Genomic DNA, 15,098 nt, shown 5'->3' with positions numbered 1-15,098 from the left:
AGTAACCTAACATAGTTTGATTCTCTATTCAGAACACACATTGGGTAGAACTGGAGCAATTGTTGGAACACTCAAGGAATTCATTTTTCCTCTTATGTAAAATGCGTAGAGTTTCTCTACAAACCCTTGAGTTATACCTAAATTTGCTCATTTAATTATCAATTATTTCCCCTACTAAACACAAAAACATATTATAGCCTGATATATTTATTATTAATAGTACACCAGCAAGAATGCATTAACCAGATCTTCTTTTACAGGATCGATACCTGAGAGCAGCTGCTTAAAATATTAATCTCAGTGAGGGTAAGTTTGGATATAAAGGTGAGAGGAATTTCCCAGTCATCTACCTAATGGAATTCCTGAGGGCGTCTTAAAACTCCTAAGATTGGACAGTGGTATATATCAGTGACAAAGGTAGGGTACTTTAAAATTTATTTACATTGATTGACTCATATGTGTACACTTGTTTTCGGATGTTGCTTGGGCAAGTTACCTATCCCCAAACTCGAAGAACATAAGCAGCAGGTTTAGGGAGTTTGTTGGTAAATGGGGAGAGATGAGTTGAGGAGAGGAGCAGCAGAAATTTTTCAAAGAAGAGGTCACCCTGGCACTGATTCTGACTGTTGTACAGCAAAGAGTGCAGGGTTGATCAGAGGGTGCAGAGAGCAAACACCACAGATCCTCCCCTCTGGGCCCTGCCCACACCCCAGAGCCCCACAGCAGGACTCAGTCTGGCCGATATTCAGGTTCAAGAAAAGCTTTCTTTACACCAGTTCAGGAAACTTTCTGCCTCAGCAGTCCCAAAACTGGTTGATAAATACCTTCATTTGCCTAGATATACAGGGAAGAAGAAACAAGGATACATTTTCATATTTTAAACTTTTGTCTCCCTGAACAGAGATTATTTGAAATGCAAAAAGCAGAACTAACACTTTTAAATAAATGTGCTGTTCTTAGAATTCAGCATAACAACCTAATATGATCAGGGTGAAATATTGATGAAATATTCCTCCAAGACCATACAATGGACAGCACCAAGAGTGAAACATGCAAACTGTGGGCTTTGATGTCTCCATGTGGGTCCATCAATTTTACAAACGTGCTACTCTGGTGAGAGTGCTGACACCAGGGGTAGGCTTCACACATGTGGACAGGAGGGATATAGGGAATCTCTGTACCTTATGCTCAATTTGCTGGGGTCCTAAAACTGCTCTAAAAATTGTTGTAAAACACACAAAAAATACTGATTGACAGATCCTTCCTTACTTTGAAAATGGAGCATTGCAGTATAGTCTGTAAAAGCAAAGAAAAATGAGGGGGTGAGAAAAAAAACTTCAAAAATGACTTAATTTGCTCCAGGATAAGGACAAATAAGATCTGTACCACGAAACAATATTGCTGAGAAACAGCAAATTACACATATGATTTTACATTTTGTTTTGCTTTTATTTGACATTTTTATAAATATTCTTTCTAATCAGAGAATTATAAGCATAAGATCAGTCTTAGATATTTCCTGTAGCTGCCTCCTGGTAAGATGTCAGAGGCACTGCTATTAGCAATTGGCCAATAAGGAAAACAAGGAAATGTGTGTGAGCTGCTTGCCGGGTGCTTGCATCCAGGTTCCAGGGCCAACTTCTTGCGACCTTTCTCTCTTCAGGTGGAATCGCTCTTGATTTGGCACAAGGCAGTGATAAGGAATCACACAGCAATAACCACTTTCTTCCTGCTGGGATTGACAGATGACCCAAAACTACAAGTCTTGCGCTTTGTATTTTTGTTTATCACCTACCTATTGATTGTGGCTGGGAACCTCACCATTATCACCCTCACACTGTGGGATTCACATGTTAAAACTCCCATGTATTTTTCTCTGAAATATCTCTCACTTAGAAGTTTCATTTACCTCTGTCTGTATCCCCAGATTCCTGTACACGATGGTATCTGGAGATAACACAGTTACCTATAATGTTTGTGCCACCCAGATATTTTTCATTGTTCTCTTTGTAATAACAGAATTTTTCTCCTTGCTGCCATGTCCTTTGACCGTTATGTGGCCGTCTGTAAGCCCCTGCATTACATGACCATCATGAACAACGGAGTCTGCACTACACCCGTTCTCTGCTGTTGGATTGCAGGCCTGTTAATAATCCTCCCACCCCTTGTCATGCGCCTCCAGCTGGAATTCTGTGACTCAAATGTGATTGATCATTTTGGCTATGATACATCTCCTATTTTACAGATAACCTGCTCAGACACAGTGTTCATAGAGAAAATTGCCTTGAGTTTTGCTGTGGTGACACTTATTATTACCTTGGTGTGTGTAGTCCTCTCCTACACATACATCATCAAGATCATTCTCAGATTCCCTTCTGCCCAGCAAAGGAAGAAGGCCTTTTCCACCTGCTCCTCCCACATGGTTGTGGTTTCCATCAGTTATGGCAGCTGCATCTTCATCTACATCACGCCCTCGGCAAAGGAAGGAGTAGCTATTAATAAAGTGGTGTCTGTGCTCACAAGGTCCGTTGCCCCTTTGCTTAATCCATTCATTTATAAACTCCGAAACAAACAATCGAAAGATGCCTTCAAAGACACGGTAAAACAGATTGGATTTCTCACAAAGAAGTAAGAGACTATTCATTTTTTTTAGACTAAACTAAATTTAATTTAAATATGAATAATCCATGAGCTATATTCAAGGTTTTTCCAAATAAACTGTTTCTTCCTATTCTGTAGTTTTATTGACATTATCTTCCCCTAAAAGCATTTTCCCGGTTTAATTGAAAAGTCAAAATCAAGGCATTTATGTCTCGTTCTTTTAGGTTTATTTATTTTCAGAATGGTTTCTTTAATAAATGCATGTTCCAGAGACCTGAGTCCCAAAGTGCTCAATGTCATAGAAATTAAATGCAAATAAATGAAATTCAGTCTCTGGCTATATTATATAGTCTTCTCCTATTATGAGTACAGATGCCCAGAGACTATTTCTCACTTTTGGAAATACTTTAATATCAAACCTCCAAATGTGTAAGAGCAATTCAAGATTCTTCCAAAAATCTTGAAATTAGATCACACGTGCATTTCAGAGCACTTCTTCATTATAAAATGTTCACAATTCAAGAATTAGCACAAGGTGTTAATGGGGCAACTTCAAAATCAGTGAACGATATTCTTTCCTTTAAACCCAATTTTTTCCACAAAAAACGTTTCTATTGTCATTTCTTGAAATTATATCAGTTCACAGCCTCCTGAAATATGAAGACAACACAAGAGAAAAGACAACACTCCAATTACTATATGTCCTTTACTGGCTTTATCTTTGATGGTATTTAGATGTAGACTAAAGGAGAACAAGCCAGAATTTACAGGCAAGAGAACTGAATCTTGGTTTGATAAATTTTCCGAGACCCAGACCTCCATTATCCCTTGATTAAAGAACAATGTTAGTGGGGTTGGGGTCAAAATAGGTGGAGGAGGTCAAGTATACAGTGGTGGATGGTAACTAAACTTTTGGTGGTGATCACTTTGTACTGTAAACAGATGTTAAATTATAATTTAACATTATTTAAGTTGTATACTTAAATTCATAGAATGTGATTACCAGTTTTCCTCAGTTAAAAAAGGAGAATGTTAAAGATTAGGAGGATTGGTCAAAAACATTAAAAAAGTTAATAATTCAGGAAAGACACTCTGATCTTCCTGGACCTGGTAGACTGTTTCCTTCCTCAGGTTAGGGAAATTTTCAGCTGTTACATCTTCAAATAAATTTTCTACTCCTATCTCTCTCTTCTTCTGGAACTCCTATAATGTTATAGGAGTTTATTAGGACATTGCTGTTGTTCCAGAGCTCTCTTACCTGATTCACATTAAGTCTTTCTTCCGTCTGTTGTTTAGTTTCAGTGCTTTCCATTACTCTGTCTTCCAAGTCACCTATCTGTTCTTTTGAATCTTCTAGCCTACTTTTAATTCCCCCAGTGTATTTTTTATTTCATCTGTTCAATTCTTTACTCCTGATTTCTTCTTTTTTGCTTTCTATGTCTTTGTTGAGGTCCACCTTGAGTTCTGCTATTCTGTTTTTCTCAAGTACAGTGAGTATCTTTAAGACCATTACTGTCCACTTTTTTTTTTAGTTTTTGCGTATGTTTATTTCATCTTTTTATTTTTATTATTTTTATTTTGGTATCATTAAACTACAATTACATGAGCAACATAATGGTTACTAGACTCCCCCCATTATCAAGAATCCCCCATGTGTCTCATTACAGTCACTGTCCATCAGCATAGTAAAATGCTATAGAATCACTACTTGCATTCTCTGTGTTGTACAGCCTTCCCTGTATCCCCCACACATTATGAATGCTCATCGTAATGCCCCCTTTTTCCCCTTATCCCTCCCTTCCCACCCACCCTCCCCAATTCCTTTCCCTTTGTTAACTGTTAGTCCATTCTTGCGTTCTGTGATTCTGCCGCTGTTTTTTCTTTGTTCTTATACTCCACAGATGAGTGAAATCATTTGGTACTTGTCTTTCTACACCTGGCTTATTTCACTGGGCATAATACCCTCTAGCTCCATTAATGTTGGTGTAAATGGTAGTATTTGTTTTCTTCTTATGGCTGAATAATATTCCATTGTGTATATGTACCACATCCTCTTTATCCATTCATCTACTGTTGGACACTTAGGTTGCTTCCATTTCTTGGCTATTATCAATAGTGCTGTTAAAAACAAAGGGATGCAGATATCTTTTTCCAACTGGGCTATTGCATTCTTAGGGTAAATGCCTAGGAGTGGAATTCCCAGGTCAAATGGTATTTCTCTTTTTAGATTTCTGCATTACCTCCATACTGCTTTTCACAATGGTTGACTTAATTTACATTATCACTGGGAGTGTAGGAGGATTCCCCTTTCTCCACATTCTCACCAGCATTTGATGTTATTTGTCTTTTGGATGTTGACCATCCTTACTGGTATGAGGTGATATCTCATTGTGGTTTTAATTTGCATTTCTCTGATGATTAGTGATGTGGTGCATCTTTTCATGTGTCTGTTGACCATCTGAATTACTTCTTTGGAGAAGTGTCTGTTCAGATCCTCTGCCCATTTTTAATTGGATTATATGCTTTTTGTTTGTTGAGGTGCATGAGCTGTTTATATATTTTGTATGTCAACCCTTTATCAGATATGTCATTTATGAATATTTTCTCCCATACTGTAGGATGTCTTTTTGTTCCATTGATGATGTCCTTTGCTGTACAGAAGCTTTTCAGCTTGATGTAGTCCCACTTGTTCATTTTTTCTTTTGTTTCCCTTGCCTGGGGAGATATGTTCATGAAGAAGTTGCTCATGTTTATGTCCAAGAGATTTTTGCCAATGTTTAATTCTAAGAGTTTTATGGTTTCACAACTTACATTCAGGTGTTTGATCCATTTTGAGTTTACTTTTGTGTATGTGGTTAGACAATAATCCAGTTTCATTCTCTTACATGTAGCTGTCCAGTTTTTCTAACATGCGCTGACATTTCCCCATTGTGTATTCATGGTTCCTTTATTGTATATTAATTAACCATATATGTTTGGGTGTATATCTGGGCTCTCTAGTCTGTTCCACTTGTCTGTGGGTCTGTTCTTGTGCCAGTACCAAATTGTCTTGATTACCGTGGCTTTGTAATAGAGCTTGAAATTGGAAGTGACATTCTCCCTGGTTTACTCTTCCTTTTCAAGGTTGCTTTGCCTATTCAGGGTCTTTTGTGGTTTCATATGAATTTTAGAACTATTTGTTCCATTTCATTGAAGAATGCTGTTGGTATTTTAATAGGGATTTCATTGAATCTGTAGATTGCTTTAGGCAGGATGGCCATTTTGACAATATTAATTCTTCCTACCCAAGAGCATGGTATGAATGTCCATTTGTTAGTGTACTCTTTAATTTCTCTTAAGAGTGTCTTGTAGTTTTAACAGTATAGGTCTCTCACTTCCTTAGTTAGGTTTATTCCTAGGTATTTTATTCTTTTTGATGAAGTTGTGAATGGAAATGTTTTCCTGATTTCTTCTTCTGCTATTTGATCATTAGTGAATGGAAATGTCACAGATTTCTGTGTATTAATTTTGTATCCTGCAACTTTGCTGAATTCAGATATTAGTTCTACTAGTTTTGGAGTGGAGTCTTTAGGTTTTTTTCTATACAATATCATGTGATCTGCAAACAGTGACAGTTTGCTTTCTTCTTTGCCAATGAGGATGCCTTGCATGTCTTTGTTTTGTCTGATTGCCGTGGCTAAAACCTCCAGAACTATATTGAATAAAAGTGGTGACAGTGGGCATTCCTGTCCTGTTCCCTATTTTAGGTGAAAAGCTTTCAGCTTCTCACTGTTAAGTATGATATTGGCTGCGGGTTTGTTGTATATGGCCTTTATTATGTTGAGATGCTTGCCCTCAATACACATTTGTTGAGAGTTTTTATCATGTATGGATGTTGAATTTTGTCAAATGCTTTTTCAGCCTCTATGGAGATGATCATGTGGTTTTGTCCTTCTTTTTATTCATGTGGTCAATGACATTGATGGATTTTCAAATGTTGTACCAAGAACCAGCTCTTGCTTTCATTGATTCTTTCTATTGTTTTATTCTTCTCAATTTTACTTATTTCTGCTCTAATCTTTATTGTGCCCCTCTTTCTACTGACTTTGGGCCTCATTTGCTCTTCTTTTTCTAGTTTTGTTAATTGTGAGTTTAGACTGCTTATATGGGATTGTTCTTCTTTTTGAGGTAGGCCTGTATAGCAACGTACTTTCCTCTTAGCACAGCCCTGGCTGGGTCCCACAGATTTTTCAGTGTTGAATTATTGTTGCCATTTGTCTCCATATATTGCCTGATTTTCGTTTTTATTTGATCATTGATCCATTCGTTATTTAGGAGCATGTTGTGAAGCCTCCATGTATTTGTGGATTTTTCATATTCTTTGCATAATTTATTTCTAGTTTCATACCTTTGTGATCTGAGAAAATGGTTGGGACCCATTCAATATTTTTGAATTTACTGAGGCTCTTTTTTGTGGCCTAGTACATGATCTTTTCTTGAAAATGTTCCGTGTCGTGCCAGCTATTTTTTATAGATGTTTTTGCAGTAACAGAATTTTTTCTCCTAGCAACCATGTCCTTTGATTGATATGTAGCCATCTGCAAACCCCTGCATTACATGACTATTATGAACTGCAGGGTCTGCAAAAGGCTCATCTTCTGCTGTTCGATGACTTCTTTGTTGATCATATTGCCACCACTCAGCTTGGGACTGGACCTGGAATTCTGTACCTCTAATGCCATTGACCACTCTGCATGTGATGCTAACCCTATGCTGAAGATCTCATGCTCAGAAACAGGGCTCATAGAGCATATGGTTATTGTCTGTGCTGTGATGACTTTCCTCATGACTGTGGTGTGTGTGGTTCTGTCCTACATGTATATCATTAGAACCATTCTAAGACTCCCCTCTGCCCAGCAGAGGACAAGAACCTTTTCAAGCTGCTTTTCAAACATCATCGTGATTTCCATCACCTATGGCAGCTGCATCTTTGTTTATAGCAAACCTTCAGCAAATGCTGAAATGGTCATTAATAAGGGAGTGTCAATACTCACTACTTTTATTTCCCCATGTTAAACCCATTTATTTATACACTGAGGAACAAACAAGTGAAACAAGCCTTTCATGACTTAGTCAAAATATTTTTATTATTCTCAAGGAATTAGGGGAGCATTGTTGTCCAGATCCCTAAGCATATTTCCTTCAGCTTCTGTCTAATTTTCTTCTTTCCTAATCTTGATTTGGCCTTCCTTTCAGTACTGATGCTGGTCAAGTCACCCCTTTCATCACCTTGTAAAGAAACCTCTTTGAGATGATAATCTTAATGAATAAAAGTGAAAATAGGTGTTTGAGGAAATCTAAGCAGAACTTCACTCTTAATGTTTCCGTAGCAATCTGAAAGGAGTAGGAAATTTGTCATCCAATATTACTGCCATGGGGCACATCATTCCTCCACATAAAACACACAAACAAAATACAAAACAAATCAAAAACACCTTATTCAAATAAGAAGAAACATTATATTGAAAAGAATCAATAATTTCTGAGTGTAACTAGGAAATATTTTATAAACCCAAGATGTATTTTAATATAAAGAATAAGTATACAATTTAGGATTTGAAAGAAGCATTTAGTACTGACGAATGTTTATAATCACAAGATTCACATATTTTATAAACTGGATCCAATCCAATATGTAAGATATTTAAAATTTATGGAAGGGAGATGAATTCATTAATATGAAGAAAGCAATGCACTGGTATTTTCTGTTAAAGATAAATCATTCCCTGAAGTTACATAAAAGAAATTGATATTGATGTACCAATTAAAATGTGAAATCTTGAAAGTAGAGAATTCAAGCAAACAGATGGCACTGAGTCCAAGGAAACTAATATTGGGCTTAAAGAGTGATAAATTCATAACCAGTAAGCCAAGTATACTGGAAATGAAGAAAAGAGAAACAGAACATAATGAAAATACCAATATCACTGTGAACATTTGCTCTTGTTAAATGAAAAAAAATGTCACTTCAAGCATCCAAATTATGCATCCATGGGATAAATGGAAGTTTTCAGCCAGAGTTTCCAGAATTTCCCACCTTGCCTTAGACTTTTTTCATACCAGCATGTGTGTACAACAGCAGAGCCTCTGGCCAATCTGGGTCAAGGGGTGGAGAGACAATGGCCGTTCTCCACTCCCCTCCATTCCTGATAACTAGTTGGTGTGGAGACACCAGTCTCCAATGACCTGTCCATGGAGATCCCGATAGAAGGGGCCATCTGTGGGACAGAGCGTGAGCCACAGCCAGAAAGGGCAGAAGGAGTGAGGGCTGGCTAGCAAACTCAAGCGAGCTGTGAGCAATAAAACCTCTTTCCTAGACCTGCCATTCCTCGTGTCCTCTTTTGGTTTCATCCGATTCATAGCAATTTGCCCAGGAGAGGGGAACCCCTAACCCCCCGAACCACAGCACCTAACAGTAATTCCCTAAAGAAAGATCAGCTTTCATTACTCATTATATTCTCTACCAACTTTAGCATATATACTGCAACATATTAAAACTTCCTTTGATACTTGTTCTCTTACTGCAATCTACTTCTCATATCATGGCTCAGCTAGGAAGGAATTTTCCCCTCGTTTTATAGCTTTCAAACTCCCAGGGCTCTCCAATTTAAATGACATTCCAACGAGGAATTTTTTGCTGACCTTGTCCTATGATTCCACTAACAGAACCACCAGGCCTGGGTTAGTCTGACACATTCACGCTAGTGTCACCACTTACCCGCTGCTTTCATTCCTTGCCCTACCGCAATTTCATGTTTACTTGTCTTTATTCTACTCTCAATGGCAAATGCCCTGGAGAATGTCTGCTTCATATGCCAAATTCTAGAATCCCTTATATCTGGCATTTGGACAAATATTAGTTACATAATAGGTAATTTTCCAATATGATGATTTGAAACTTCTGATTATGCAAAATGAGATATGTGAGAACAAAAAACAAAGAAGTAGTATTTGATATTAAACTGTGAACAAAAGATAAAGAAAGGCATGGATGTAAGTAAAAATTCTGTTAGAATATTCATTTCTAAATATGCGGAGGAAATAAAATGTAAGGCAGAATTTGTTGAAAATTTATAATATTGATTGGAACTCCAAGGGAATATTTTCCCAGCTCGGGGCAAAATACTGTTGAAACTTAAATCAGTCAAAAGGAGAAATAAAGTGGGAGAAACCTGTTAATTGCCTACAAGCAATCATCCACCTCTGCTTGCCAGGGCTGCAGAAAAAGGGACGCCACCAAACGTGTCTACACCAGGTAGGCCCTGCTCCCCCATGTACTCATGTATTGATATGGAGATGTACTACTTCTCTCCACCCCTCGGAAATACCTATTGATGTGGAGATGCATTAAGGCCAGGTGAGAGATTCTGGAAATATTGCAGTTTTACCCACAGCCCACCCTCCAGAAATCTCACATCACAATCTGATCTTTCCCCATCTTCCACAATGGTCTATGTGTGGGAAAACTGGAGCATTGTAATCAGACTAATAACATACAATAGCAACAACACTAAAATCAAGAATATCCACAAGCAGGAGGATTCAGCTAGTTTCAAAGTCCTGGGCAGATTGTCCATAGATCACCCATTCCACAGGCAGGCAGTAGTTAAACAGGTAGGGAGTTCAGAACAGTCATCATGCAGCAGCTGCAGCTGGGGGCGGGTCGATTCCACAGGGCCTGTAGAAGAAAATAACCTTAAGGATTATAAGATTCATCTTTTACTATCAGCATGAGCAAGTCTTGTCCATCAGGCAGAGTGCATGCAAGAGAGTGGTCCTGTGATAGGACAGTGGCAGGAATGGGGTCTCACCTTAGTTTATTATACCAGACTTTCAACCTCCTCCTTGTGGAAGTTACAGGTGAGTCAATATATAGGGCTATGGGAGGTACATGCACTGGCCATAAAGATGCTCTTACCTCTCAGATATTTTGGGTACACTACCACGATTTTCGGGTAACTCTGATATTCCAAAGGACAACAAAGGAGACCAGCTTCCAGGCCATTTCCCCATGGTGCCAGGAGGACCAGATATCACTGGTCCATGTGTCAAAATGTCCAAAGCCACATCCACTCGGCAGTTTCTGGGGTTTGACGCAGTTGGGGCTGGCGGCAAGATGTTGCTCTGCTGGCCATGTCCTGGCTTCAATAACTCCACTTTGGTTTGCACATACACTTGTGTAGGAGAGGGAGCAATGTGTGTTAGCATGTCCACAGGGCTCAAGGCTCTTTTTGGGACCTCTAATTCAAACACCATAACACTGTCCATAAGCAAACTGACGAGCCCTGTAGATTATTCGTGTCCGACTTTAGACTGAATTTCAACAGACCATTGTTCCCTTCTATCATGCCTGCCCTGGTAGGGTTACATGGTATGTGACTCTTCCACTTTATTCCTAATTCCTGCACCCATTCTTGTAATGCACATCCAGTAAAGTGGTGCCTTGATTGTTCTCTATCACCTGCACCTGGCCATAGGCTGCAAAGAGATGCTCTAGGCTCCTTTTGGTCATTTGCTGATCTGTACTATGTGCAGGAAAAGCAACCAACAGTCCAGTAGCTATATCCATGCAAGTCATGGCATACCAATATCCTTCTGATATGGACAGAGGCCCAATATAGTTTATCTGTCACCTGACAAGGTGTATTAGCCAATATACTATTGTCCCATGCTGCGGGGGACACGGTGTAAGTCTCTCTTAGAGCACACAAGGCACTCCTTCTGGGATCTGCTGACTTCTTCAAAGGTCAGTGGCAAGCCCCACCAATGGGCTACAGCCCACATTGCCTTCTACCCCACATACAAGAAATGCTGATGTAACCATTGGGCTACATCAGAAGCAGGCTTTCCTTCTAGCCAATGTTCCTGGGCCAGTGTGTCTTCTTCATCAGTCCCTGGGGATGCCACAGGCAAATGGCCAGTCACATGTTATAAAGTAACTGTCTTAGTCTGACTAGACACCCATAGGTCTTGCCACAACTGTGACCCCCAATTGAGTTGGTGCTAACCATCCATTTGTCATGGTACCTGAACCTTGGTGTTGTTCACAGCCCATCCTTTCTCCTGTAGATGTTGGATCAATCTAGGACCTTCTAAACCCGAAAGAGAATCAGATGAGGGCATAATATCATCAATGTAGTGATACGACCACAGTGTTTGCATTTTCTTCCATGTGGCCAAGTCCTGGGCTACAAGTCCATGACAGCTGGTGGGACTGTGGAAGTATACCTGTGGAAGGACAGTGAATGTCCACTGCTGGCCTTCCTCTGTGAAGGCAAATTGTTTCTGTCTTCCTTGTGCTATGTCAGTGAAGAAGAAAGCATTAGCAAAGTCTACACCATGACGGTGCATGCCATAGAGTGGTTTCTATAGAGGGGACAGCAGCATGCAAAGGGAGTGTGACTTTATTCAATTCTCTGTAGTCCACAGGCATTTGACAGGAGCCATCTGTCTTTTTCACTGGTCACACTGGGGAATTAAAAGGACTGTGAATGCCTTCTCCAACTCCTGTAAAGTTACTCCAATTTCCCAGGCAATATATACTGCTTAGTATTTGTCACCCACCAAGGTACAGGCAGATCTACAGGTGGGCGCTTAGCATGTCTCCTCAGAAATGCCTTTACCACACATACCTTCAGTCTGAACTCACCTGCAGTGGTCTGTAATCACATGCCCTGCCGGATATCTACCCCCAAAATATATTCAGGGATGGGAGAAATATACACAGTATACTCCTTTGGGGGTAAATGCCTTATCCCCAATGTAATTTTGGCTTTCTTCCCTCTAAATGCCTTATCCCCATTGCTATCCATCACAGCAGGGGTCCTGGGAAAATGCCCAAGTTTGCCATAAATCAGAGAACACTCAGTTCCTGTGTCCCCTAGCACCAGGACATGTTGTACATTCACAGGTAATGAATGAATTGCTTATTTGACATGGGGCCTCTTGTTGCCACCACATCCCCCAAAATGGGAATCTTGACCCCATCCCTCAGTCTAACTGTAATGCCCAATTGTCCTCTTGTGAGGTTGATGGCCCAGGAAATCCTTAGTACTGTCCCCCAGGAAGTTTTTCAGGGACACAGGCTGGGCATGAGGCCTTGACTTGGCTTTCCATGTCCTGTACCTCAGCAGCTGGAACTGCTGCTCTGGCTTTAATTGGTGCCACAGTTATAACAATATTCTATTGGGTTGCCCATTACGTTTTTGATTCACTACCCCAGCTTTTAACAAATGAACTCATATCTGGGTCCCTGAGGCCTTCACGAGGCCTATTACACCTCTCTTTTCAGTTGTAGCCTATACTTGCTTGAGGGCTCTTACCTCCCCATTTCTGCTAACGTAGGGGTAGCCTCACTTTGGGTTGCCCTATGTGGGGGGCAAGAATAGTCACTAGGGCCCCAAAGAGAGATGGGGGAGCTGTTTGCAACACCAGATTTCTCATTCCTGTGTTGCACAACTCCTCATCGGGGCTCTGGGGTCCATATTATAGAAGATATTATTCATTCCCAAGTCACGTAACACCTGCTGGAGCTATGCATAGGTTTTCCAGCTAGTGGGTAAATATGGTAAATCACTCTGACGGGCCAAACTGCTCTCATGGCTGCTCTCAGACAATCAAGAAGCACCTGATTCCCCGAGCCACTGCCAGAGGGAAGGGTGAGTCATCAGGCGGGCCCGACTACCCATTTCAGAACGTGACATAACAATGTTTTCCACCCCCGTACCCCAGAGATGCAAAAGCCATGCACGCAGAGGTTCCAATATCTTCTGCTGAAACCTGATGCTCGTGTCCCCCAGCTCATCCAGGGTATAGGGGAGGAGAATGGAGTGCTCCACAGCCTGGGGAGGGGCAGCTCCTCCCTCTGAGGAGCCCTTGGTTGTTGCCTTTTTACTTTCCTAATTACAACTGGGCAGGTTTTTAATATGAGAGGGGCTAGTTCCTTGGTGGTGGCCTTGGCAACAGACGGACTCTCGGACCCAGCCCCTCCCCCTCCCCCAGCATCTCCTCTACCGTCTCCGGGGCTGTCCTCACTGCTCTTTCCTCCCCCTCCCCCATGGCCTCCTTCAGCACAGCTGCTCCTGCTGCCTCCTCCCTCGCTGCTAACGTATCTTTCAGGAGCATAAGCTGCCTTCTCAGTAACTGTCCCTCTTTCTTAAGGGCATCCTGTAGATCATCACACAGTTCCCCCAGGCATCACTGAAGTGTCTCTTTCTCTTTGAAACCCTTTCCACTATCTTGTAAAACAGACACCCCACCATCTTGGCTGCTACACGACCACTCCGGGCCTCTGAACAGTCTTCTATCTCATGAGGACTAATTCCAGAGCTTCCAGTGTCTCCACCCGTACCCAACTGGGGAAGGTTCCACCCTTCTAGCAGGTGCTTTACCATAGACCAATTCCCCACTAGGGGCTCCCCAGTTGGAAACCCCATCGATAGGGGGCCCTTCGGTGAAGCTGTACCCTCCACCACTGCAGCCACTAGGGCCTCCCCACCATCCACGGAGGGGCTTCCAGGTATCTTTCCACCATCTCTAGGGGCAGCCCACCTAAGAATTGCACCCATGAAGACAGATTTCAGGTTCTGAGGTTCTGTGAACTACCATCAGATGGAACTATGGGGGGGAAATGTTTTCCTATCCCAGGGCAAACTACCTGAAACTGAGATCAGTCCAAGGGAGAAATAAAGTGGGAGAAAGCTGCTTATTGCTTACAAGCAGGTGTCCACTTCTGCTTGCCTGTGTCTCTTGTGACCCAGCTCCAAAAACGGACCCCAGCCAACCACTCTGGCCTCTGCATGCCCTCACTTGCCCTTGTATTTCATATTGATATGGAGATGGACAACTTCTCTCTACCCCTTGGAACCACCTATTGATATGGAAAAGAAATAAGGCCAGGTGAGAGATTCTGGAAATACTGCAATTTTAACCAAACAATATTATCAATAAATCATCATAGATTTTTATATTCAGTGTGCGTTCATATTTCCCTGGCTTACATAAAGACATTTTGTTTTTTATTTTTGTTTCTGTTACAAGTAAAGTATTTGGATCAACATCTAACACATCACATTTAGTTGTTATGTTACAACATTTGGAAATTTCCTTCTGGGCCTTTTTTTTTTTTCATTCTTTAATTCAGGGAGGAATTAAGTTATTTATGTTATATGATATCCTTGGTTATTAAACTGACTGTTTCCTTATGGTATCACTTAACTTGTTTATCACCCCATTTCTTCTCACATGTTAGTTAGATTTAATTACCAATTAGATTTATATTCATATTTATAGCAAGAAGGTAGACAGCTGAGGCTGTATGTTTTCTATAGCAGCAGATCATGAGCCTTAATGTCCATTTGACATGCTTTTAACAATGCTTAGATTGATCAGTGCATTCAATTCTTGCAGCCTCACATCTCTATTATGAATATTTCACAAATGCTGTTTAGCACATACTA

At 40.6% G+C, this 15,098-nt stretch overlaps 1 protein-coding gene across 1 annotated transcript; it reads left to right on the top strand.

Annotated features, from left to right (window-relative positions):
• Positions 1-2,038: 2,038 nt before the first annotated feature.
• On the top strand, positions 2,039-2,632 carry LOC130679319 (olfactory receptor 6C2-like). Its single transcript, XM_057487925.1, has one exon. The coding sequence runs from the start codon at positions 2,039-2,041 to the stop codon at positions 2,630-2,632; it is 594 nt and encodes a 197-aa protein (XP_057343908.1).
• Positions 2,633-15,098: the final 12,466 nt, after the last annotated feature.

Source organism: Manis pentadactyla, chromosome 10 (genome assembly GCF_030020395.1).
Source record: "Manis pentadactyla isolate mManPen7 chromosome 10, mManPen7.hap1, whole genome shotgun sequence".
NCBI lineage: Eukaryota > Metazoa > Chordata > Mammalia > Pholidota > Manidae > Manis > Manis pentadactyla.
The sequence above is the reverse complement of the archived record's forward strand: the minus strand, read 5'-3'. Positions and strand labels throughout refer to the sequence as shown.

Coding starts and splice junctions, on each gene's coding strand:
- LOC130679319 (XM_057487925.1), top strand. CDS start 2,039: ATGTCCTTTGACCGTTATGTGGCCGTCTGTAAGCCCCTGCATTACATG.